The following is a 27,555-nucleotide window of genomic DNA, read 5'->3' as shown; positions in this document are numbered from 1 at the left end:
GATTACAGGTGCAAGTCACCAGTGCTCAGTGATGGAGTTGTCTTTGAAACCAAGAGAAGAAAGTGTTTTAAGGAGGATGTGGGCAGCTGAGGAACATGCTGTTGAGAGACTGAGTAGAGAGAAGGAAGGGATGTGGCCATTGGGGTTGGTACATGGAGAGCGATGGGGACCTTGCCAGGCAGTGTCAGTGCTGTGATGGGGCAGAACCTTGCTGGTGTGGCAGGAGAGGAGGGGTGTTGAGGAGAGCCAGCCCTGCTGTTAGCCTTATAAGGAAAATTGGAAAAGTGAGGTGCAGAGAGTGTTCCAAGTAGGAAATAATGGAGCCCGGGCATGCATGCTCCAAGAAAGGGTTGGTGGAAAGTGACCACCTGATGGGGCAGAACAGAGGGCTCAATCCCAGGAACAATCTTAGATGCCTGAGGAATCTAGAAGGCACATACTGGAGGCACAGAGGCACGTGACAGCATCTGATAGGGCAGTGCCAGCAGCTGATCTATGTTATGCTAATCTTTTTAAAATTTTTTCCTACACAAAGTTGTTTTGCCAACGTATTTTAAATACTTCATAATTTTTCCCTTACATACTTTTTTTCTGAGACGGAGTTTCGCTCTTGTTGCGCAGGCTGGAGTGCAATGGCATGATCCTGGTTCACGGCAACCTCTGCCTCCCAGGTTCAGGCAATTCTCCCACCTCAGCCTCCCAAGTAGCTGGGACTACAGGCCTCTGCAACCACGCCTGGCTAATTTTTGGATTTTTAGTAGAGACAGGGTTTCATCATGTTGGTCAGGCTGGTCTCGAACTCCTGACCTCAGGTGATCTGCCTGCCTCGGCTTCTCAAAGTGCTGGGATTACAGGTGTGAGCCATTGTGCCCAGCCTCCCTCTACATTTATTCCATATATATTTATTTATATTTTCTTTAAATAACATGTTGCAGTTTTTAGAGTATAGGTTTTACATTTCTTTTGTTAAATCAATTCCTAAGTTTATTCTTTTTTTATTATGCTAAAAAAAAACCATCTAATTAGCCTGGTGTGGTGGTATGTACCTGTAGTGCCAGCTACTTGTGGAGCTGAGGCCGGAGGATTGCTTGAGCCTGGGAAGTCAAGGCTGCAGTGAGCCATGTTTGTGCCACTGCACTCCAGCCTGCGTGACAAAGCAAGACTGAGTCTCAAACAACAAAAAAAAGCAACAAAAAACCTAACATGAAATGTGCCCTCATAACAGACTTTTATGTGTGCGCTGCAGTATTGTTAATTATATGAACATTGTTGTACAGTAGATCTCTAGAACTTTTTCCTCTGGCATGAAAAAGAAAACCACCACTCTTTTTTCTGCTTCTATGAGTTTTCCAACTTTAGCTTCCTCATATTAGTAGGAATCACGCAGTATCTGTCCTTCTGTGGCTGATTTATTTCACTTACTGTGATGCCCTAAAGCTCATCCATTTGGCTGGATTTCCTTCTTTTCTAAGGCTGCATAAAGTTTCATTGTATGTATATACCACGATTTCCTCATCCATTCATCCATCAGTGGATAGGAGGTGGTTTCTACCTCTTTGCTACTATGGATGGTGCTGCAATGAATGTGGGCATGCAATCTCAGTTCAAGATTCTGTTTCCTAATGTTTTTGGATGAATACCCGTAAGTTGGATTGCTGAGCCATATGGTAGTTCTATTTTTAATTTTTTGAAGATCCTTCATACTGTTTTCTGTAACACTTACATTTTACATTCCTACCAACTGTGCACAAGGGTTGGCCACATCCTTACCAGCATTTGTTGTTGTCTGGTTTTTTTTTTTTTTTTTTTTTTTTTGATAACCTCCATCCTCACAAGTATGTACTTATTTTACTTATTCTGTTGCAATCTGGATGATTTTTCTTTTGTCTTCTTGCCTAATTACCCTGGCTAGCATCTCCAGAACTGTGTTGAGTAGAAATAGTGCGAGTGGGCTGGGCATGGTGGCTTACGCCTCTAATTCCAGCACTCTGGGAGGCTGGGTTAAGCAGATCACCTGAGGTTATGAGTTCAAGACCAGCCTGGCCAACATGGTGAAACTCCCCATCTCTACAAAAATTAGCTGGGCATGGTAGTGGGCGCCTGTAATCCTAGCTACTCAGGAGGCTGAGGTAGGAGAATCTCTTGAACCCGGGAGGTGGAGGTTGCAGTGAGCCAAGATTGTGCCACTGTACTCCAGCCTGGGTGACAGAGCAAGACTCCATCTCAAAAAAAGAAAGAAAGAAAGAGAGTGGACATCCTTGCCTTGGTCCTGATCTTAGGGGAAAGCTTCATCTTTCACCCCAAGTCTGATATTAGCTATGGTTTCTTCATAAATGTCCTTTATCACGTTGAAGAAGTTCCCTTCTATTCTCAGTTTATTGAGAGTGTGTGTGTGATTTTTTTTTTGTTTTTTTTTTTTTTGAGATGGGAGTTTCGCTCTTGTTACCCAGGCTGGAGTGCAATGGTGCAATCTTGGCTCACCACAACATCCACCTCCTGGGTTCAAGCAATTCTCCTGCCTCAGCCTCCTGAGTAGCTGGGATTACAGGCACGCGCCACCATGCCCAGCTAATTTTTTGTATTTTTAGTAGAGATGAGGCTTCACCATGTTGACCAGGATGGTCTTGATCTCTTGACCTTGTGATCCACCCGCCTCAGCCTCCCAAAGTGCTGGGATTACAGGCGTGAGCCATATTGAGTGTTCTTATCACCCAGAGATGTTAGATTTTGTCAAATGCTTTTTTTGCATCTGTTGAGATGATCATCTATTGGAATGTTGGTTTTTGTCCTTTATTTTATTTATATGGTATATTACACTTACTTTTTTGTATGTTGAACCACTTTGCATTTCTGAGATGAATTCTACTTGGTCCTAGTGTATAATCTTTTTTATATGTTGCTAGATTTGGTTTGCTAGTATTTTGTTAAGGGTTTTTATATCTGTGTTCATAAGAAGTATTAGTCTGTAGTTTTCTCTTGCGATGTCTTTTTCTGATTTTGATATCATATATAAGTTTTTAATACCACACATTTTATTTTATTTTTTAATTTTAAAATATTATTAGACACAGGGTTTCACCATGTTACTCAGGCTAGTTTTGAACTCTTGGACTCAAATGATCCTTCCACCTTTGCCTTTTAAAGACTGGGAAAAATGTTGAGACCTCATCTCTAAAATAAATAGATAAAAAGGCTGGGCACAGTAGCTCATACCTGTAATCTCAACACTTTGGGAAGTCAAGGCAGGTGGATGATTTGAAGTCAGGAGACCAGCTTGGCCAACATGATGAAACCCCATCTCTACTTAAATACAAAAATTAGCCAGGCATGGTGGCACACACCTCTAATCCCAACTACTCAGGAGGCTGAAGTGGGAGAATTGCTTGAGCCTGGGAAGTGGAGGTTGCAGTGAGCCAAGATCATACCACTAGCCTGGGCGATAGAGTGAGACCCTGTCTCAACCCATCAATCAGTCAATCAATAGTAAAACTAAATAAATAATACATAATAAAAATTAAAATTAATAAAAATAAATATATCGGGCCACGTAAATTATGCCTATATATCAAATGCACACGGATATGCTCAATTTCCGTGACTGTTCCATGTGCATTTGAAAAGGAGGCATTTCTCTCAATTAAGTTCAGAGATGTAAATCTCTGCTTTATTACTAACACGGCTTAGGTTTTCTGTGTTCTCAATCATTGTTTTTGGTCATTTGTTCTATCTCATCCTGAAAGAAATATACTAATGTTTCCTATTAGTACATTCTCCTTTCATCTGGTAGATGACGTTTCATAAAGTTGCTGCCGTGTTACCAGCCACATAAACGTTGATTGTTATATCTTGTGTAGCCTTTGGCTCAATGATCTATCCTTTCTTTCAGTGGTTCCTGGCTAGAGTTCTACCTTGACATACATGAAGATCATGAACTGTGTCTATCTGTTTGTATTAATTTGCATTTGTCTGGTGTATCTGTGCCTAGCATCTTATTTAAATCTTTCTGAATCTCTGTTTTAGGCATGTTCATTCCTATGTGTGTGCATGTGTATGAAAAGGTTGGATTTTGATGCATTTTTTGAATCGGTGAATGAAACTCATTTCAGTTACTGATGATATATCTGATGTACTGGTCTTAGGATTGTTTTATGTTTGTCTTTATACACATATAAAAATTTCTGTATATGCTGTTTTCTACATTATTTTTGGTGTTGCATTTTCATTTCACATCTTTAGACTAATATCTTAGGGTAGTTTCCTCAGTGCTTGTTTTCTTTTACTGTTTTTTTTTTTCTTTTTTGAGACAGGGTCTTGCTCTGTCTCTGTCGCCCAGGCTGGAGTGCAGTGGTGTGATCTCAGCTCACTGCAACCTCCACTTCCCAGGCTCAAGCAATCCTCCCACCTCAGCCTCCCGAGTACCTGGGACTACAGATGTTTGTCACCATGCTCAGGTAATTTTTAAATTTTTTTGTAGAGATGAGGTCTGACTATATTTTCCAGGCTCGTCTTGAACTCCTGGGCTCAAGCAATCCTCTCACCTCAGCCCCGCAAAGTGCCAGAATTACAGGCATGAGCCATTGCACCTGACCAGCCTTTCCTAAAAAAAAATACTATTTACTCTAGCATTGTCCTAAGAATGCTCTATAATACTGGACATGTTCTGTATCTGTGTTGCCCAGTATGGTAGCTACTAGCTGCTGTAGCTATGGAGCACTTGAAATATGGCTAGTGTAATTGAGAAACTTAATTTTAAATTCTATTCAATGTTAATTGAGTTTTAATAGCCACATGTGACTGGTGGTCCACCTGCTGGGCGGTGCAGGTCTTTTGGTTCCCTACTGCAAGCAAAATTGAAATGAGTAACATTTCCTTCCCCAGCCCCTCTCCCTCTCCAACGCATCTAAATTAATATTAAATGCTAAGTAATATCTCCAAGGAAGCCATCAAGCTTACTTTCTGCATACTCTCCCTTTTCCCCCGTTTTTGATAACTGAAATATACCTTTATTATCAGAGAATGGTAACAAACACATAGGATTTCTCACACTCCTGCGCTTTATTTAAGATTGGGGTTAGGGTTCGACATTTCTCACCACTAGTCCTAATGGAAAGCTTCCTAAACACTTCCTGATTGTCTGAAGCTCACAGCTTAGTGGATTACTCAGGAAGTGCACACAGGAACATTATTTCTGGATTCCTTCCTCTTCACTGAGGTTTGTCTGTGGCCTTTCTTCCTGAAGGCATTTGACTGAATTAAAAAATCTGGAAGTGAGGCGGGTGTTACATCTCCTTTCTTGGGTATTTGCACTGTGGTACTCCATTTACTTCTCTGTGGTTTTACCTTAAAAAGTATTCTGTGAAGATCTAATCCCACGTTAAGTTCCTTGGTCATTTTACCTTATGCCGAAGGGATTTCTCTTCCATAACGTACAATAATTTTAAGACTGTGTCTTGGAGATGACTGTTCTTGATCAGATGTTCTAGGCACATCATGGTCCCTTCAGATACACAGGTTCATGTCATCTTTTTTGTCTTCAGGAATTTTTTTTAATAGTTTCTACCCACTGCCTTCCTTTTGTCTTTGTGGGGGTTTGGGGGTGAGACTTCTATTATGGATATGTTGCATCTTCATTGCCTGTCTATCATGTCCATCACTTTCTCTTCAATCCTTTTCATCTTTTTATTCTACCGATTTTTTTCTCCTACTTTACTTACTCAGTTTTTCTTTGCTCTTCTGGCTGGTCTTCTGGACTTTGTGAAAATTGGGAGATTGGAAAACAATGCCTCTGTCAGCATCTTGCCCTGCATCTTATTATATTTTAAAGTTACTTTGTTACTGTCACTGTATTTGCTTACAAAACAACTTTATTTACAGAGGGGAAATGCCTGCAGAAATAAACTAATTATCAAAGATTCTAACCTCTTTGTATGTCAAATGAGTTAACTTGACTAGTCCGGTGAATTTATTGTCAGTGAACCTCCTGTGGCAAATAGAACTTAGAAATCTGAGAAATTTTCCAAGAAAATGCTCTCACAAATACTTTACTATAATGATCATTTATAGTTTTGATGTGAAAATTCTATAGCTCTTGAAACTGCTAAACACATTTTAATAATATGGAAGAGCTCTTTGTACTAGTCAATACTAAAACTTATAAATTCATTGTTGGTACCTGGTGCAGTAGTGGGGGACTTACTTACACAGCAGGTTCATTGGTTAAGATGCCAATTACTTGGGCCCCTGGACTTAGAAGGCCCCAAAAGGCTGAAATCCAGGGAACGTGGCCAGGGCTATTCTGACTTAGTGGTGCCTCTCCTCAGCACTGGCCGTATCAGCTCACTAAGCAGGGACAGCAAGAAGTCAGGGCCGCTTTACCATCTCATCAGCTGGGCTGTACTGAGTTAAGTAACTCTGTCTCATTTCTACTCATCCCCACAACTTGGAGGTCATGAGTAACGACAGTGAAGCTTCAATTTAGAAGGGACTCATACATGTTTAGCCTATTTTCTATACATAGACTATGATCATAGGTTTTTTGTTTTCTTCGTTTTATTTTGTTTTGAGATGGACTCTCACTCTGTTGCTGAGGTTGCAGTGCAGTGGAGCGATCTCAGCTCACTGCAACCTCCGCCTTGGGTTCAAGTGATTCACCTGCCTCAGCCTCCTGAGTAGCTGAGATTACAGGCATGCACCACCACCCCGGGCTAATTTTTGTATTTTTAGTAGAGACGGGGTTTCACCATGTTGGTCAGACTGGTCTCAAACTCCTGACCTTGTGATCCACCTGCCTTGGCCTCATAAGGTGCTGGGATTACAGGAGGGAGAGTCAAGCTAAATTAAGTCTGAAAGGGTGGAATGCCCCGTGTGACATATAGATACAGGGGGCACAGGGCATTTCACAATGAACCAGATGGGATGATTGCCCCCTGTATCTATATGTTGGATGGGGTACTCCATCCTTTCAGACTTAATTTAGCTTGACCCTCCCTCCCATAACAGCTTTCACAATTTCTCCAAGGACTTCCATGGGGTTTCATGCTTCTCCCCATCAACCCTTACTTTGAGCTCTAACATCCACCGATTTAGTATGGTTTTTGGATGATCCTATTCCCTGCTCCATGCAGTCACCCTGCCCTACACTGAGCAGTACTCTGATTCTTTCCCCACAGGGCCACAGGTGACAACCTTTGGGGATACGCTGGGGGTTAAGTTTGAGGGTTTAGGGAGGGGGAGGGGTTAACATTCAGACTACAACTTGACGTGGGATATCAGTAAGTCTCTGTTTGAATAAGTCCCTGAGGGATTGTTACCGTATTACCACCGCCCCAATAAAGCTCTACCACGCACATCTTTCTGGAGTCCTCTCTGCCTCACAGAACGCACCCTCCCCCTCCCTTCACACAGGTAATCTTTGAAACACCAACAATCTGACTGTATTATGCAGAGCAACCTGGTTGTCTAACTTGGGGCTATCTTCTCTGGATTTAACACCATGTCAGTGTTGTTCCTGGAACCAAGCCAGGTCGGCTCGAGAAGCAGATCATCTAGGAGAGAAGGGACTTTATTGCTGTAACTGGAAACAGGGAGAAGGCTGGAGATAATTCCACCAGACCAATGCAAAGTGTTACAATTTTCTTAGAGCTTAATATAGGTTGGAATTATGTGCCTATGTGCGGTATAGCATTCACCTAAGTCAATAGGTAACTAATTTTGTTTCAACTAGAAGTTCAGAGCCCTCCCCCCAAAAAAATGCTTTCTAAGTCTGATTAAGCCGTGTGGGCCCCAGGATCTTCAAGGCCTGTCTACTGTGATACCGGAGTGATTATTTCTCTTTTACCTCTTTACAGCTTGGTCCAGAGAGCTGCCTTAGACTCTCCAATGAATCTATTCAAACAGCTGCCTCTGTTACCTTAACTAGTCTCTGATTTTTGTCTATTCTAGGTGGGCCCTGGCACTAGGAAAGTAAGCCCGGCTCCATTATTTTGGTTTGCTCCAGCAAGAAAGAAGGCCGAGCAAGGCTCCTACCGACCACGTTTCACTTCTAGCTTGACGTCTGGGCACCGAGTTCCCCAGGTTTCACTATGTGGTCAGTGTTAAGGCAGCTCTGTGGAAGTGGCTCTGTGTAACTGGGGTGCTATCCTGGCCTGCCTGTCGACTGTCATGCAGGCCTGTCTGTGTGACCGTTGGGGAGAACTGGCCTGCCACATTGTAACTTGCTAAATAAAAGACTATTCTGATAGAAATTATGTCTCTCCTAGGAGGCAACGCTGCTATCGTCAATTATAAGTTTTCCTTTTTTTTTGAGACAGAGTTTTGCTCTTGTTACCCAGGCTGGAGTGCAATGGCGCGATCTCGGCTCACTGCAACCTCCGCCTCCTGGGTTCAGGCAATTCTCCTGCCTCAGCCTCCTGAGTAGCTGGGATTACAGACACGTGCCACCATGCCCAGCTAACTTTTTGTATTTTTAGTAGAGACGGGGTTTCACCATGTTGACCAGGATGGTCTCGATATCTTGACCTCGTGATCCACCCGCCTCGGCCTCCCAAAGTGCTGGGATTACAGGCTTGAGCCACCGCGCCCGGCCAATTATGAGTTTTCAATTTTCTTTCTTCCTTGTATACTGTTCAGGGAATGTTTGAGTTGAGAAAGGAGGAAGAATGGGAAAAAAGTTTCCATGAACAGGACCTGTTAAGGAATACTTTCTGGAAAGTGGGTGGGATTTAGGCCTGTGGAGGAAAGTTCTTGAGTGCTCTATGAGTGGGCAAAGGCCAGGAGACTGGACTGATACTGGTCTAGGACTAAGAGCAAGCCTGCTTGGCTAAGAAAGAGGCATTCTAGGAACCTACCTATAGGAGGCATTATTATGATGCCTTTTTTTACAGGAGGGAGTATAGGCTTAGAGAGATTATGCACAAGCTCTAAGTTACATCTCTAGTAAGCAGAAGCCCTGGATTCAAACACGGCCATGCTCTAGTCTATACTCTTAGTCACTGTGCTATACTATACAGACGTAGAGAGGAAAACACGCTTGGATGGAATTCCAGCTCACTTACTTTTCCCGACTCACAGGTGAAGTGTTACACTTCTCAGAGCCTCAGTTCCTCATCTGTGCTAAGAGAGGTGCATTAAAACCTATCTTATAATGAAACTGCCTTTGCAGAATTATAGGTAATGAGTGAACTCTAACAAGACTGACTCCATCTTGCTTCTAAACTCATAGGCTAAACTGGTTTCTTTGCTGCTTCTAGTGAGAAAGCCAAGATAATGTGATAGTAATTCAGTTTACAGCTAAACTTTCAGGCCAGAAAAACTGACCCCCTCCCCACGTTTAGAGACCGAAGTCGTATTCCTAAGTCAAACTTAGAATCACGGTAGGAGCTTGAACTTTGCTGGAGAATGGCAAAGGAGACCAAGAGATGCCACCTAATCCTAAAACCATGGCCCGCCCTCCTGGGAACACAGGTGCAGGAAAACAGTTTAGATGCCCCATGACGTCATCCCCAGTGACTTAATTGTTTCAGTTCCCCACACCTATGCCTCCTAATTCTGAGGGACATGGGTTTGAGAAATTTCTCCCTCTTCTCACTCAGCTGCCCAGCAACACCCACTGCAGTTGTGTTTTTTCAGGGCGGCAGGCAAAAGGAACCCATTGGGCTGTGATGAGAAGGTTGCTTTTAGTTTTAAAGCAGGTAACAGAGGAAAAGTACCCGGCATAGAGCGGATTCCAGAAATTTCAACATTCCTCCTTTCTGACATTGTCCACATTCAGTGAAAAGTGTCATGAATAGTGTTCTTAAGAGGAAAAAATTAAAACCTTTCCTAAGATTATTTTGCTTTGAGAAAAGATCGTAAAAAGCACTGAAGGACAAACCAAATGTCAATGTCTTGTCCTTTCATGTGATTTAAGCAGGAGGGAAAGAATTACTACCGGTCTGCAACCAAAGAGATCAAGAATGTTGCAAGAACACCACCATTTGCTCTATTTTTTAAAAAATCAAACAATTGGCTCGAGAGGCTCACCTTAAAAAACATCACAGATAATCACAAATAATTAGGTCGATTTTTGCTCCAAGTTACAACTGCCTTTTTTCAACATCTCAACTTCCTTTGGCAACCGTTCAACAGGGTGACAAGCACCCCCCACCTACATTTGCTTCCAGCTAAGAATGAATGCATCCAGGTGCTTAATGCCACAGTAGGAAAAACTAAACTTGAAATAAAACTGTATCGTTAGCTTTGTGATTACTTGTAACAAAAGTCTTTGAATATATAAGGAAAAGAAGATGTGTATATTATGCATTTTTCTCCTCAAATTGCTAATCCTTTTGTAAAGATAGATTTGTAAATATTATATTCTAAATTTTATTAATATGTTTCTTGATATTTTAAAAATGAACATCACACCTTTCTTACAGGCAGCTCAGGGTAATGTGCCAAGCGGTTGGCAATGTGGGGCTGAAGGTGTGTGATGTCATGTGGAGTCACGAGGCTGGGGTTTTATTGACTCCTAACCACCTACAATCTTGTCCTAGGACAAAGTCTTGCCAGCCCCACTTGGCATCTAAGGTCAAGATAATACATTCTGGATATTTTTTAGGAGCCCTGGCTTCCTAAAAAATGTGTAATGTAATGGTTACACTAAGCAAAAAACACCAGCCCCTCAGAGTCCTTTACTGGAAAGCACAGGTAACAGTGTGTGGTATGCCTCGATTGAGGAGTGAAAGATGTTGAGGAAACTTGGTGCTGGTTTTAGTACAGCAGAATTACTTTTCAATTTTAGAAAACCAAGGAGGTTAGAGAAAGTAGAGAGGAATTAGGGAATGCTTTTGTATGGGTTCATTTATATGAAGAAGAGAATTAACCATAAATATTTGGTAAGATACATCCTGTCTTAAACTCGAATTATAATATGAGTAACGCTTAAGGGAATTTAATACAGAAGGAAAGTTAAAAAGGCAGTTGGTCCAAAAAGTGATCCCAGTGGACTAGCTAGTATAACGTGTGATTAACACACATCATCTCCTTTAGGCCTTATGAAGTAGTAAGTACTCGTTACCCCCAAGTTCCTGGTGAAGAAACAGGCTCTGAGACTGGAAGTTACTTGCCCCGTTAGTAAGCAGTGTGGTCCGGATGCTGCCAGAATCTGCCCTGTTTCTCCCTTCAGGTGTTTCGTTTATTCTACTCAATCTTTGGGCCTGAGCTGGGTGCGAGGGGCACACATTCTAGCACAGAAGGAGCTCCTATGATGGAAAGAAACCCAGCGCAGTGATGAGGAGCACAGGAAGGGCGTAGTGTGGGCCAATCTGAGAACTCCTGTTTGAGGTCTCTCTTTTCAGCCAAGCATAAGGCAACGGCATCAAATGTTTGATGGACTGAAACAGTCGGCTTGGACCCAGGGGAAACCACCTTACTAGAGAAACTTGATAGAATTGTTGAGCACATCTGGCCTTTTGAGGTTTATGGGCAGGAATTCAAAGTGGAAACAGCCTGTTTTTAACTTATTTTGTCTATCAGTATTTTTCTCTCAGGTTTAGAAAATAAGAAAGCAAAGTATGTTCCACCAAATGTGGCATTTCACCTGGTAAATGATACAGAAGAGTGGGGCAGACAGTCTCTCGTGTGTACGAAGGAGTTTTTGGAACACAGAATCTAAGCTGGTGAAAGATGAATGTTTAGATATTCAGGAAAGAAGTCCTTTGTCGGTGTTTCTCCACATACTTACGTGTGTTTTTGCCATGTTGTTTTGTACTTTATTTTGATGTTGTAGGAAATAAGAATAAATAAAAGGTTCCCCTTCAAAGCTTTCCTCTTAGTTCATTACAAATAGTTTCTTCCAAGGTTAATTTACTTTAAAGCTTTTGCTAATAACCCTAAAGTAGCTGTTGGTCGTGATGAAGACGTAAGTGCATCCCGCCTTCTTAGTTCTTCCACTTTAGCCTAGATATTTGCCCTGACGTCCCTGAACAAGCCCAGGCAAGTCTTAGGTCATAGCTTCTTCTCCTTCCTTATTTGGAAATGTTATCGCTTCTCTAAGCATTCCTCAGGTTACCTCCTCTTCTCCTTTGTTCTCCTCTGCCATTACCTCTTTAGAAAGTTTCCACGTTTTTAGCCAATCGGGTCACGCATGCATACAATGTGAGGCCCCGTTCCAGCCAGTGGAAACTGGACACAGCAGCAGGCCGACTGCGTCAGGTTATGGAAGTTATCAATGTCCCTGTCTCCTTGTTCGGGTGTGCGCTCGTGGCAGGACTGCAGGTGAGTTGCACTCTTCCTGCAGGAAGTAAATTGGCCTTGCTGAGTGATCCATCGTCTCCGTGTGGGTTTTGCCCAACGTTATAAACCGGTTTCCAACATTGTTGTTCCTGCTAGGCAGAAATTTTTTATCATTGTCACATGTATTGCTTTTTTTTTTTTTTTCTGAGACTGAGTATCGCTCTGTTGCTCAGGCTGGAGTGCAGTGGTGCAATCTCAGCTCACTGCAACCCCCGCCTCCCAGGTTCAAGAAATTCTCCTGCCTCAGCCTCCCAAGTAGCTGGAACTACAGGTGCGTACCACCACACCCAGCTAATTTTTATATTTTTAGTAGAGACAGGGTTTCTTCATATTAGTCAGAATGGTCTCGATCTGCTGGCCTCATGATCTGCCCGCCTCAGCCTCCCAAAGTGCTGGGATTACAGGCGTGGCACATGTATTGCTTTTCTTTTGTGTATTCTGGGTTGATGTTTTTCTTAATAAGAACTTCTCTGCTCCACAATAACAAATTTTCTTCATGTTTTTGTCTATCCATTAATCCATCTGGAGTTTATTCTCATATGAGAAATGAAGTAGTGATCCAACTCTCTTATGCAAATGGCTAGCCAGTTGTCACCATACTACCATGTTTAGTGACTAATGTATCCTTTGGCAGTGCTTTCAAATGCCACCTTGATTGTGGAAGGCAAAATTTGACCTCTTACCCCCTTAGCATTTTCAGCTGGGTTAGAGAATTGACATAACACAGATTAACAGGAGAAAAGCATGTTGATTTAATATAACTTTTATGTGACACAAGAGCCCTCATAAGGAAATGAAGACCCAAAGAAATAGTTAAACACTATTATTTGGACAAAGAGTAGTACATTGTGAAAATGTGACAAGGCAAGGGGCCTTAGGCTAGGGGAGTTCCTTGTGGCTAATGGAGAAAGGTTCATTTATGAGGTTAGTGTGTACAGAATTCTCTCGACCTCAACTGCCAGCCCTGGCGATGAGTGCTGCTTTCATCAGAGGGAGGACACCTTCCACATTTGGGTTTCACTCACTTTCAGGAAGAAAAAGGAGAGGTCAGAGTACCCTTGTGCATCTGTTGTTTACCAAGGGCCATTAGCACAAAATAATCATTATGCCAAAGTGCCATGTTCTACCAGCCTTCACTCATGTACTAAATCCCCACTTCCGTTTTCAGCTGTCCCCTCACCCCCATTCCGTTCCACTGCTCTGATGCCTGCATCTGCCTGACCACTGCTGGAATTAGTTTCTGCAGCTGATCTCCGCTAACCCTACTCCACCCTCACAGCTCTCCTTGTTCAGATTTTTCTCAACTTTTCTCACATCTTAGAGCTTCTATTTTTTATTTTTTTGAGACAGGGTAGTGGTGTGATCTTGGCTCACTGCAATTTCCACCTCCCAGGCTCAAGTGATTCTCCTGTCTCAGCCTCCTGAGTAGCTAGATTAAAGCTACTACCTCTTGGCTAATTTTTGTATTTTTAGTAAAGACAGGGCTTCACCATGTGGGCCAGGCTGGTCTCAAACTCCTGACCTCCAATGATCCACCCACCTTGGCCTTCCAAAGTGCTGGAATTACAGGTGTGAGCCACCACGCCAGGCCCTTTAGAATTTTATACAGGTGTTCTGTTTATTATTTATTCTGTGATCTCTCCCACTGTCTCGTGAAGGATGAGGAAACCGCACCCTTGTGCTTCCTCTCTCCTCCTGTCCGTCTTTGGTTGGTTTTCTTATGAGTCTTATTTCTTCTAGCTTTTCCTTTTAAATAATATGTTCCTAGCTCTGTTACCTGATCTTTCAACTGTATTTTCTGAACTTCCTTCCATGGGAAAACCTATGTACTTTACTTCCACTTTCTCTCTCCTCCCCTTCCCAATGTTTGGAAATACTGTTGTTATTTTTCTATTTTCTGGAGGTCAGGAGGGTGGGACTAAAAGTTCTAACCCTGTAATCACATGGTAGGTTGAAAGGGGTTCATTATGAATAACAAAAGATGCTCCTCACTCCTATCACTTGGAAAGGTTTCAGGAGCTCTATGCCAGGACCTGGGATGGAAACCAAATCTGTATTTCTTATTGTGTCACAATGTTACAGACACATCAGCAAAAGGAGCCTGGGCAGAGCCGCTGGGGTCCAGGCAATGCTGCGAAAGTGGCTACTTTGTCTCTGGTATATACCCTGGGGCTCACTGTCTTGCCAGGAAAACAGGATAGGACACACACATGAGGAGTTTAAGAGCAGAGGTTTAATAGGTAGGAGAGAAAGAAAAGCAGCTTCTTCTATGCAGGAAGGGGTCTCCAAGTAGAAAGGACAGTTGGTGGAGAATGCATAAGTTTCAAGGTACAGTCTGAGGAGGCGCTGTGTGATTGACATAGGGCTCACACACTGGTTCGATCAGAGGTTTCAGGCCTGCACTGGGGGTCCCGGGACACGTCCTCTGCAGACAAGGGGACACTGCTGCAGTGCTAATATTTTGTCATACAGAAATGCTTCACTGGAAAAAGACTGTCTTACACTGTCTTTTGCTTACCCCTGTGTCTTATTTGCTTTTTTGTGTCCCACGTTCATGAACACATTTCCCCAAACTTTCTGTGAATACTTTCACAGATTCATTTTGTAAGGTGGGGGATTTCAGCCCATGGGTGATTTCTTCTTGTAAATGAATTGAGGGGGAAAAATCCCCTCTCCTTGCCACCACTGCATGGCCACCCTGACCTGCACTGTGTCGTTCTCTTCTTCCTGGTCACAGTGGCGGCACTGCTCAGTGCCCAGGCCCCTGCCCCATCCCTCCCTGCTCAAGGACTCTGCTCCTCTGTCAAGTCCTCCCTCCCGCACATGGACCCTTCTCCCTTGCGCCTGCATTACTGCATCTCCTGCACCGACATGCTGTTCACTGTCTCGCTTTGGAAGCTCTCCCTTGCTCCCTGTTCTCCCGTGACCACCACAGGCTTTCCTGCCCTTTTATATCAAGGCTTCACCCAGAGCCCGCATGAGCCTCCTCCCACTTCCTTACCTCCCACCGGCATCCTGCTGCTGAATGGACCAATCACAATTTCCTTCCCAGTGTGGAAAAACATGAAATAGATCATTAAAATGTTACCTTAACATTTCGGTGCCAGCAGCTGCATTTTTATGCTAGGAAGAGGTCAAAGAGGGGCTTCAATTCAGCACAAAAGTGGACAGTGAGTGATACAGTTTAATTAACCCGTTCTGGGAGATCACCTTCATGGACTAGCATCCCTTCTGCGAGCTGAAGGACTGAACAAGCAGAAGTAAAGGCCAAACCCATCCCTCCATGCTCCCCACTGTGCAGATAGACTCACTGAGGCTCTGTCGTACATTGCTTGCTCAGCACTGGATCCATTTCGGGCCAAAGTGTCAGCAGGACTGCTACCCATAGGGCATCCGAGTCCACATCCAAACCCGGCTTTCTCTGCGGCCATCTCCTAAACCAAGCCCCTGCCAGCTGACAGTGAGTTTCCAATCACGGGCTGCCATGGGGGTGCCAGAGGCCTGGCTGGGCACACATCCGGTGGGTGTGGAGTGGAGGGGATTGGGGAGTGGCCTCTAGAAGATCAGCATGAGGGGCACAGAGGGGAAAGAGAACCCACGGCTTGCAGTCAGCAAGGGAAATGGGCTCAGCACACAGACGGGGCCCCTAGTGAAGCCCATCCAGTCCAGCTGCCCTAAGTGTAGATTGGAGCGGGACAGAAAGGGGCTGACAACTGAGGAAAATGAGGGCAGCTGAGTGTGCAGCGCCCTGCTGCCTGCTGCCTGCAAAGAGGCTGTGCTGGGTGTGCAAATGGATGAGCAGGCACATGAAGATCCTCACCGAGGGGCCCAGGGAGATAGCAGGCCAGAGGAGGCAGGGCCAGCAGGGCCTATGAGAAGACCAAAGGAGACAGTCAGTGAACTCTGGCGGAGCCTGGCACCCCAAGCTGCTGCGGTCAAAGGCAAGGCCAGTGCCAACCTCTCCAATGCACCAGGCCCTGCCTGGCTTGCTCTAGCTGCTGCCCATCTGAGAGGAGCCTCTGTGGGTCAGTGCTGGGTCCTCCGAGGCCCCATCACATGGCACCTCAGTGCCATGCTTAAATCTAGGGATCTGAGATCACTAGATATGAGCCTGAACACTGCTATTTCCTGGCTGTACAGTCTTGAGGAAATCATTCTCGACCCGAGTCTTGGCCTTCTCATCTGTGAAATGGGACATTAACATGTACACCTCACAGAATTCTCACAAGTATTAAACGAGTCATATTCGATGAGATCCCATGCTTTAGGAACTTATGATGGGGGCCCACCCATGGTGGCCAATCACATCCAAGGGGCTGGGGGAACGGGTGACAGGTGGCTATGTAAGAAAAACTCAGGAACCAGCAGGGAGGAGGAGACCATGCCATCTTTCTAGAGAGGAGAGGTCTTCTGGCTTTTGTCTGATACCTGCACTGAGAGGCGTGGGGCCCCAACGTACCAGCCGCTTCCAATGTCAGTGATTCCTCTCTGGCTCATATGTTAGGACCAGCTCCTCGAAGGAGTCGATCTGCAGGAAAGGAACAGCCATCAGAACCTCTGGGAGATACTGCTCCAGCCAGCCTTAACGGCCGCCCATGCAGGCTGGCAGCGGCTGGAGGCAGGTGGGAACTCCAGCTTGTGGATGTCTCTAGCCCAGGGAAGGCAACCCTCCCTCTCTCACTCACCCTACCCTCCTCCCACACGGGATCTCGTGCACTGATGCGCCCTCACACACTCAGGCCTGCTGGAAGGAAGACAAGCAACAGGAAGAGGAGAGCCAAGAACCCTGAGGGGGCCGGGGTGCAGAAGAGGGAGGGCCACGGCAGTCACCAGGGCACTACGTGTCACTCTCCTCTGGAACCACCACACACTTGCCTGGCCATGGTTCACTATTTCCCAGAAACTGGAATCCGATGCTCGGTACTTATTCCCAGGGTAGAGCTGCCACACGGTGGGCAGCCGGGAGAAGGGCATCTGGTTGGGGGACAGTGGATCCCGGCGGTGCACTGCCATCTGCCACAAGTGCACTGTGATGCTGGGTTCATACTGAAGGGACCAGAGAAGAGGCAGCAGATCAGGGATAGGGTTCTCTGCCAACGAGGCTACACACAAACATGGCAGGCCTAGATGCCCCAGCCTGGCCGGGGGCTGCCAGGGTCAGAGGTCAATGTTTTCAGAATTCCAGACCCAGAGCCTTGGCACTGGTGCCTGTGGCTTCATCTAGGATGACTGGGGCTCTTCTGGCCCCCACTGACCTGCACCCCACCTCAGCCCACTCCAACCCCCAAATTTAGCCACTGTTGCCAATCTGTCAACAACCTTAGGTTAAAGCTGAGTATTCTCTTGGGGCTCCGTCTCCACCACAGCATAATTTTTTAAATCTTCTTTTTAAAAACAAGATATCCATGGACTCCCGAATTTGAGGGTGATAGATTTTCCCCCCAAAATATACTGCAGTTCTGATCATGACCTTCACATACTTATAGTAAATATACAAAATAAGGCCAGGTACAGTGGCTTATGCCTGTAATCCCAACACTTTGGGAGGCCGAGGCAGGAGGACTGCTTGAAGCCAGAAGTTCAAGACCAGCCTCAGCAACATAATGAGACTGTCTCTACAAAAAATAAAAAATTAGCTGAGCATGGTGACATGTGACAATAGTCCCAGCCTCTCGGGAAACTAGGGTGGGATGATCTCTTGAACCTGGGAGGTAGAGGCTGTTGTGAGCTATGATCACCCGCTGCACTTCAGCCTGGGAGACAGAGTGAGACTCTTGTCTCAAAATAAATAATAGGCCAGGTGCGATGGCTCACGTCTATAATCCTTAGGGAGGCCAAGGCGGGAGGATCACAAGATCAAGAGACTGAGACCATCCTGCCCAACATGGTGAAACCCCATCTCTACTAAAAATATAAAAATTAGCTGGGCGTGGTGGCGCGCACCTGTAGTCCCAGCTACTTGGGAGGCTGAGGCAGGAGAATCGCTTGAACCCAGGAGGCGGAGGTTGCAGTAAGGGAAGATCGCACCACTGCACTCCAGCCTGGGTGACAGAGACTCCGTCTCAAAAATATAGATAATAATAAAAATAACAAAATTAGGCCGATACTGGAAGTTAGAAAGATGAAAAGGAAAACCAAAGCTTCCTGCTATGCAACAAAATGGAAAGTCTTTTGCACAATTTTCTAGGTATTTGTCTTCTGTGATAAAACACTCTTTTGAATTAAGAATATTAGCGCTTTATCAATCAGACATGTTGTGAATAATTTTTCTAAGCTTATTGCCCTTTTTTATAGACTGCTTTTGCAAAGAAATGTATTTTAAATTATATGACAAAATCTCTCCTTCTCTTTGGATTCTGACTTTAGATCAGAGATTAGAAAACTAAGTCTAGCTTGCCATCTGCTTTTGCAAATAAACCTTTATTGTGAATAAACTAAGGCTCCTTCCCTCAGCCCTTTACCATTGCCTTTGGCTGCTTTTGCACTGCAATAGCAGAGCTGGGTAGTTGCAAGAGGTTAGCTCTCAAAGTGGAGAGTGTGACCGTCAGACCCTTCACAGAAAAAGTCGGCTCATCTTGGCATTAGATGTGCCCAGGAAGTATAATTTCCCACCCTGAGATGTTGATCTACTTTTAAGAAAGAGGGGGAAAAAAATACTATGTAGCTCCCTTAATCCCACCCATGGCTAAGTTAATTGAAGAATCCATTCTATTTCCATTGAATCTTTTTTTTTTCTGAGACAGAGTCTCGCCCTGTTGCCTAGGCTAGAGTGCAGTGGCGTGATGGCAGCTCACTGCAACCTCTGCCTCCCAGGTCCTCAGCCTCCTGAGTAACTGGGATTACAGGCATGTGCCACCATGCCCAGTTAACTTTTGTATTTTTTAAGTACAGACAGGGTTTCACCATATTGGTGAGGCTGATCTCAAACTCCTAATCTCATGATCTGCCTGCCTCAGCCTCCCAAAGTGCTGGGATTACAGGCACGAGCCACCGAACTCGGTTGAATCATTGAACAAAAAAAAAACTTAACTATTTTTAAGAGTACAGTTCAGTGGCAGTAAGTGCATTCACGTGTGCAAGCATCGGCACTCTCCAACTCCAGAACGTTTTATCTTCCCAAACTGAGACTCCATACCTGTCATTAACATTGACTCCCCACCCCCCACTCCCTCCAGCCCCTGGCAGCCACCATTCTACTTTATGAATTAGACCACTCTGAATACTTCATACAAGAGAATCTATCCTTCTGTGACTGGCCTGTTTTATTTAGTATAATGTCTCCAAGTTCCATCCATGTGTCCGACTTTCCTTCCTTTTTAAGTATGAATACTTGATGGTTTGTGTTTTGTTTACCCATTCATCTATCAATGGACACTTGGCTCCCTCCACCTTTTGGCTAGCATGAATGATATGGCTGTGAACATGGGTGTATGAATACATGTTTAAGGTCCCGCTTCCAATTCTTTTGGGTATATGCCCAGAAGTGGCATTGCTGGATCGCTGGATTGTGCAATAATTCTCTTCATGCTTTTTGGGCAGCCTCATGCTGTCTTCCATAGTGGCTGTACCATTTTACATTTCCCTCCTTTACCTCTTTTTCAGGCTTTTTAAAAACAAAATATTTGCTCCAGAAATTTTGCATCCTTTACTTAGTGTAGGTACAGAAAGGTCTTTCCATGTTCTCTAACTACATTTTTTATGAAACAACCTATTTGAAGATTTCTTAGGAAATGTGTTATATTGTTTCGAATGTCAGTGAACTGGCTGGGTGCGGTGGCTCAGTCCTGTAATCCCAGCACTTTGGGAGACCAAGGCAGGCAGATCACTTGAGGTCAGGAATTCAAAATCAGCCTGGCCGACATGATTAATCCTTGTTTCTACTAAAAATAAAAAAATTAGCCAAGTGTGGTGGTGCACACCTGTAATCCCAGCTACCCAGGAGGCTCAGGGATGAAAATTGCTTGAGCCTGGGAGGTGGAGGTTGCAGTGAGCAGAGATCACACCTGTACTTCAGCCTGGGCAACAGCGCGAGACTTCGTCTCAAAAAACAAACAAATAAACAACAACAACAACAAAGGGTAAATTGTTTGCGGTGACCTAAATGGTATTTTAAATATCCGGATAAGCTTTCACCGTAGTACACCAAGGCACAAGCAGCCCTCCATTTCCATGGATACTGCACCCATGAATCCAACCAACCTCAGATTAAAAATACTTTCCAGGAGAAAAGAAATTCCACTAACTTCCAAGAGGCAGAACTTGCAGTGATGTGTAGGCATCGCAGTAGGTGTTATTAGTAATCTAATTTGAAATATAGGAGAAGTTGTGCTGAGGTTACACGTAATTACTACCCAGGCCATTTTCTATCAGGGACTTGAGCATCCACAGATGGTCCTGGAATCAATCTCCCTCACACACCAGAGACTCTACTGTATTTAGTTTATTCCCCAAAGACCAGCTGTGATCTAAAACCCTCATCTTCAGCTGTTTCCTGAGTCATTTTCCTTATCACCTGGGGAGCTTTTTTAAAGCAAAGAATCTAGGACTTCACCCAAGTCTCCCGAATTAATTTCCAGAGGGGATTCCAGGATCTGTTACCCGTCAAATTCTTTCCCAGGCCATGAGCCATGTCTGTCACTGGCTTGCCACAACATACTCTCATTTCGCAGATTAGGAATCTGAAATCAATGTCACATTCATCCTGCTGCCTCCAAGTTGCAATGCTTTTGCCTATATTACCCCTGCCTCCTTTCCGGACATGAAGAACTCCTACTCATCCCACAAAGCCCAGCTCAAGAGCTGCCCCATTTGTGAACCTTCGCAGCATGCACTGGGAATGGCAGTAAGCCCTGAGCTACCTTAGCCTCGGCTTCACCCCGCAGAACCACATTATTTCACCTGGATAAGCTTGTACCTGTAGTCCCTTTATCGACGGGGCAGGGCAGGTTCCTGGGGCCAGGACTGGGTATGGACATTGCTGTACTCCTAGAGCTGCACAGAAGCGAGTTTTCCAGCGTGGGTGAGAATGGCCCTCTTTGATCCCTGCATGGGCAGGGTCAGTGCGCAGCCCCCCTACAGCCTCCCCTCAGGCCCAGGACTCACTGTGCTGCTCTGGGAGGCGCTGTCCTGGGAGGCGCCGCCCTGGGAGCTTGAGAGCCTGGCCCATTCTCTTCGCGATGGACTGAACCGCACAACTACAGTCACCCAGTTCCTCCCCGACTCGTCCTCGTAGATGCCAGGGCTTTGGATCCACAGACGGGTGGGGGGTGCCCCTGGATGCAGAGAAGCTTCAGAGGCCATGACAAGTCCACACCCAGGGCTGACCTCGAGGCGCACACGTGGACCTTTTCCAGGTGCGCAACCTCCTTAAGTGGAGCAGCTCGGATGTGGGTGGGACCGGTGGTGGGCAGGGCCGGCAGTGGGGGCGGGAGGAGAGGGGAGGAGAGGGGAGGAGGGGGAAGGAGGAGGAAGGAGAGGGGAGGTGGAGGAGAGAGGAGGGTGAAAAACAAGCAACTTGCAGCAGGGGCTAGGCAGGGGTGAGGCCAAAGAACAGTGGGATTAGAAACCCGGCCTGGGTCTCCTGGAGGGGCAGAGGCTGGACTGTGAGCTGCTGGGGGCAAAATGGCGGCTCTCAGGCATAGAGCTGCCCAGGCTTCATCCCAGGCTTCTGCAAGGAATTTGGCTCCTAAGATCGATTCCACCTCCTTTCCACTGGTCCCAGTTCCTCCGCAGCCTCCTCTCTGAGCAGCCCTGCCCAATTTTCTAGCAGGTGATTCCCTTCCTTTGCTCCTGGCAATCCCCCGCCTCCCTGCACCCACTGCCAACCGCCCTGCCCCAGATCCTGAGCTGGCATTCACAACCCTGGTCTCTCCCACCCCTGTGGCCATTCCTTTAACAAGACTCTGTGTCAGGGATCCTTCTTTGAGCTAAAGCTTAGAGGCATGGGGGGCGGAGGGGTGGGGGGCGCTGTAAACTCCGTGGACTCTTGCCCCTGGAGATATCTGGTGAAGGCGCATCCTGCACAAATCAAGCTCCTTCTCCTGAGAAAATAAGCCAGTGGCTTATCAGCATCTGAGATCAGGATCAGATAAAGCCCACAAAAACAAGGCCATGGGAGGGCATGTGGCCACCTGGCCAGCCCATCCTTGGCGACGGGGCCCAGAGTGCTCACTTGGCCTGGTCGTCTTATTGGTTCCACTTTGTCAAGAGGCCGCAGAACCTGAAGAACATAGCAAGAAGCGGGTCCCTTCCATAATCACCCTGGGCTGCTTCTAAATGCACCAGGAATAGGAGCCTTTTCCTTGTAGTTCAAGTGAGAATTAGTATTGAGATGATGCCATTCCCCTGGGAGATGTGAAAATGGTCTCTGGGCAGTCCTGATCCAGTGTAAGTGGCAGATAGAATAACCACTTTTGAAGAACTCACTGAGCAGCTTCTGTGGCAGTCTGAGCCTTGTTTTCATAATAATTCCACCTCCTTCCCCAATGCTTTCCAAGGAACCAACACTTGGGGTGGGAATGGAGTGGACCAGGAAGACAAGAGACATCGCACTCTCATATAATGTGATCCATACATGGAATCACATACGTGTGTCACCTTTGCCATATTCTGTTGGTGAGAGGTAGGTCCTACCCTTACTCAAGGGTATGAATACCAGGAGGCAGAGATCATGGAGAACCCTGGTCTCCTGGGCCCCCTGAAGCCTGTTTGCTGTAAGTACAGACCCTATGGGACTCCTCTGAGGATCAGATGAGGCTGTGAGTCAACTGTTAAAGCCTGACACATAGCGAATACTTGAAATACGCTGGTCAATAGTCATGTTCTCAGGCTTGTTCCCTCTCCCAAGCAGAATTCATCAGTCCTACCCTTGCAACCCCAATGCAACTGCTGCTTCTCTCATTTCCTATTGCAAATGTATGCATATTGGTATACTCAGCCTCACTCCCTAATGGCATGGGTGTGGCTGTCAGCAGGTTGGTGGTAAAGGTTGCTTAATATGTGGGAAGCCCCTATGCCATGTCAGGCATTTGTCATAGGGTATCTCACTGACACCTCCCAACAGCTCCATAAACTGTCACCCCCATTTCATAGATGAAGTATCAGAGGCTTGAGTGACTTAGTAACCTGAACGAAGTGGGTAGCAGAGGAAGGATACGGAGCCCGCTGTTCCTGGCTCTAACATGCGTGCTGCTGGTTGCCCACCTTGGCCAAGTTTGGCTTATTTCATGAAAAAGGCAGAACCTGAGTAGGGAGATCCACAGTGGCAACTGTGGAAATGGTGGTGGGGTCTGAAGGCGGAGACTGAGAACACCTCCCCATGAGTGGGTGGTCAGAAGGTAAGTACAGGTCTCCATAGGCAGAAAGGAATAACTACCAGTCTCACCTATCACCCTCCTTGGCCAGGTCTCCCATCCCTCATCCCTTGGACCTGCACTGAAAAAAGCCCCAGAGCTGCAGGTGGGAACAGTTTGGTCCCTGGTCCTTCAGCTGGCCTTCGTCCATGTCATGTCTGAGATAAGGCTATGTCTTCTGGCCAAGTTGTCCATCTCTGGTATCTGTGACCTGAAGGATTCACTCTCCAGGATAGATGTCACCATCGTCTTTGAGAAGCACTTTGATCTCGCCAGAATTGCTCCCAGGATTGCCAGGTACTAACAATGCACTCAGGCCTGGGCTCAATGCTCTCCTCCTCCAGCAGAGGGAGTCCTTCACAAGCCCCAAGCCCCGGGACATGGCGGCTGGACACCCTCTTGCCAGGACGATTCCAGACCACAAATAAGGGAGCACACTGTGTGGGGCTTGGGAGGCCGCTAAGAGTCACTAATACCTCTGCGCATTTCTGTTCAGCTCCTCCTGGGTCCTGGGCCAAAATGGCAGGGCAGACAAGATGCCAAAGGCAGATAGCCTAGATGGTGCGTGGTACAGATGTAATTGGCAAAGTTACCTCACTGAGGAAGCAGCATGAGTAGATCTGGAGGAGAGGTAATTCAGGGTGTGTCTGGAGATCAGGAATAAGGAGGATTATCCAGGCTCATATGATAAAGAATAAGAATGGGGGGGGCGGTCAGGGGGGGCGCTGATGCTCCATTGTAAGGATCCAACATGCCAGTCCCAGCAGCTGTTTTTGAAGAACAATGAGTATTTGAGACAAGGGGTGATGTAAGTATGCACTTAATGTTTGAATTAATGATAAAACCAAAGAGTGGCTTAGTAATCAAATAGATCATGACTACCAGAGAAAGACTGGATGGGGATTGTGCAGATAATAATCAAAATGAGCACGTCCAAGTTGCAGCTCTGCTTATTTCAGACGGGGAGCAGAATAGACTTGCCAAGTGGTAAAAGAAACTCAACCTAAGCATGGAACTAAGAAATGGGGGTTTAGGAATGTTTTGCTTATTCTGAGGTGAAAATGTACACTATTTTCTTCTAAAGGTTTTATTTAGATTAATATTCCATGTGGATATCCAGTTAACTTAATGCCATTTATTTAAAAAACTAGCCTTTCTCTACTATACTGTATTATCATGTCTGTCATAAATCTGGGAACATTTATGTATGAGACTGTTTCTGGACATTTTCTGTTCTGTTAGTCTGTCTGTCTCTCCTTGTGTTGACACCACATTGCTAACTACTACAGCTTTCAAATAGGTCTTGATATAGTAAGATTCTGTTTCTCTGGAGAACCCTAACATAGCTATTCTCTTCCCTTCACATATCCATATGAATTTTAAAATCAGCTTGTTAATCCTCCCCACCTCCAAAAGCCTGCTAAGACTGATTGGGATTGTGTTGAATCTATAGGTCTATTTAAAGAGATTTGACATCCCCACCATATTAAACTGAAGAGGGAGACCCAGGCTTCTCAGATCCACTTCCCCTTTTACCATCATGCTGCATTTCAGTAGAAGAAAAGGTTGACTGGCGCCTCTGGTTTTACCTTCCTATAGGTGACAGGCTAGGCCTTGGGGAAACTCTCCAGAAGGCACTATTTTTACTTAAAACAAGATCAAACCAGAAAGCTTTTCACATGTGAGTCCTAAAACTGTAAACCAGAACCCTTTCATATGTGATTTCTAAAGCTATAAACCTAAGATCTTCCACGTGTAACATCTAAAGCATAAGCCTATATAAAGGCTGAACCTCCCTTTGTTAGATGAGCTTGGCTGATGGCAACTATGCCACCTTGTTCCCGGCCGAATAAACCTTCCTCCTGTATTCGGTGTCCGAGAGATCCGTTTCCCGCGGCCACTCCTGCTACAAAACCTTACAATCTAAAGCAATTGCATAATGTATCCTTCCATATTTTGGGTTGTCTTTAATTGTTCTGATTTCATTAAATTAACTCTTAAGTATTTGATTGATGCTATTTTAAACGTTATTTTAAATTCTGTATTATGTCTGTTGTTGTTATAAAAAATGCAACTTATTTGTGTACATTGACACTATATCCAAAACCTAGATAAATTCACTTAACTCTAATAGTTTACCCATTATTTGAGAAAATGTCTTAGCCATTATATCTTCAACTATTCCTATCTCATCCTTGCTTTTCTGCTCTTTCAGTGACTCCAATTAGACATTGTCAGACACTTTAAACTATGTACCATGCTTCCTATGCTCTGTTCTGTTTTGTTTCCTTTTTTTCCCCCTCTCTGAGCTTCAATTTTGAAGTTTTCTATTGGTTTATCTTCCATTTCACTAATGCTGACATCTGCTATATCCAATCTGCTCTCAAACAATTGATTGCTTTGTGCAAATATTATGTTTATTAGTTCTGGAATGCCCATTTGATGCTTTTTTTAATAGATTAAAACTTTCCCAATCCAAACCTCAAGAGATGGTTCTCGGACCTCATGCAAGAATTTGGGGCAAGTCCATAGGGTAGAGTTAAAGCAAGTTAATTATTAAGAAAGTAAAAGAATAAAGCGGCTACTCCATAGGCAGAGCAGGCTGGTTGGCTATTTTCATGGTTATTTCCTGATTATATGCTAAACGAGGGGTGGATTATTCATGAGTTTTCCATGAAAGGGGTGGACAATTGGACCTGAGGGCTCCTCCCGCTTTTAGACATATAGGGTAACTTCCTGACATGTCCGTGGCATTTGTAAACTGTTATGGTGCTGGTAGAAGTGTCTTTTATCATGCTAACGTATGATAATTTCTGTATAAAGAGCAGTGAGGACGACCAGGGGTCACTTTTGTCACCATCTTGGTTTTGGTGTGTTTTGACTGGCTTTTTTACTATTTTATCAGCAAGGTCTTTGCGACCTGTATCTTGCGCCTACCTCCTGTCTTACCCTGTGACTTAGAATGCCTAAGCTCATGGGAATGCAGCCCAGTAGGTCTCAGCCTTATTTTTCTCAGCCCCTATTCAAAATGGAGTCCCTCTGGTTCAAACGCCTCTGAAAGTAGCATTGGCCTGTTGCAAACAACTTCCCTCCTAAGGGAGAGAGGGATTTTTTTTTTTTTTTTTTTAAGGTAGAGGGAATTAAGTTATGTCTTTGTGCTGATGGAATTGATGCAGGAGAGAATGACTACAGGCAAGATATAAACTTAAGGCAAGTACAGTGGCGAGGGTGCAAGGGGTGACTTGGCTTGAAGGAAGGAGGGCTTTTGTTCCAGTATAACTGAAAGGAACACCGAGAATCGGCTCAGATGCAGGTAAGGGCAAGAAGATGAAATTCCCAGCCAGGCGCAGTGGCTCACGCCTGTAATCCCAGCACTTTGGGAGGCTGAGGCGAGTGGATCACGAGGTCAACAGATCGAGACCATCCTGGTCAACATGGTGAAACCCCGTCTCTACTAAAAATACAAAAAATTAGCTGGGCATGGTGACGCGTGCCTGTAATCCCAGCTACTCAGGAGGCTGAGGCAGGAGAATTGCCTGAACCCAGGAGGCGGAGGTTGCAGTGAGCCAAGATCGCGCCATTGCACTCCAGCCTGGGTAACAAGAGCGAAACTCCGTCTCAAATAACAGGAAATTCCCTTCCTCCACCTTTCACAACGTGAAATTACAAATGGTTATATTGTAATTTTCTAAGACCTAACCTTGGAAAATAAACATGAAAATATTAAGAACATGTTTATGACCTTGGATAGGGATGAGCTTCTCAAAGATGATGCACAAACAAAAGTATGACACGTGTATGACATAAGGAGTATAGAAGACTTCTGATGACAATACATGAATTTTTAAAAGTGACCAGCATAAAAGAAGATGGTAACAATATAGAGCAAAGTATTTGTTTCCAGGATATGTCATAAACTCGTACAGATCAG

The 27,555-nt window shown here is 45.1% G+C and overlaps 1 protein-coding gene and 1 long non-coding RNA gene across 2 annotated transcripts in view; one reads left to right on the top strand and one right to left on the bottom strand.

Annotated features, from left to right (window-relative positions):
- The window catches only part of LOC144577469 (uncharacterized), a 551,905-nt gene that overhangs the window by 421,466 nt on the left and 102,884 nt on the right, over nt 1-27,555 (top strand). The window lies entirely within an intron of this gene.
- Nucleotides 16,960-21,633, bottom strand: TCL1B (TCL1 family AKT coactivator B). The gene is made up of 2 exons (XM_035262235.3): nt 21,376-21,633; nt 16,960-17,319 (listed from the first exon to the last, which is right to left on the bottom strand). The coding sequence occupies exons 1-2, from the start codon at nt 21,571-21,573 to the stop codon at nt 16,960-16,962; spliced, it is 558 nt and encodes a 185-aa protein (XP_035118126.3). The 5' UTR covers nt 21,574-21,633.

This window comes from Callithrix jacchus, chromosome 8, assembly GCF_049354715.1.
Source record: "Callithrix jacchus isolate 240 chromosome 8, calJac240_pri, whole genome shotgun sequence".
Classification (NCBI taxonomy): domain Eukaryota; kingdom Metazoa; phylum Chordata; class Mammalia; order Primates; family Cebidae; genus Callithrix; species Callithrix jacchus.
Note: the sequence above shows the minus strand (reverse complement) of the source record. Positions and strands in the feature narration are given on the sequence as shown.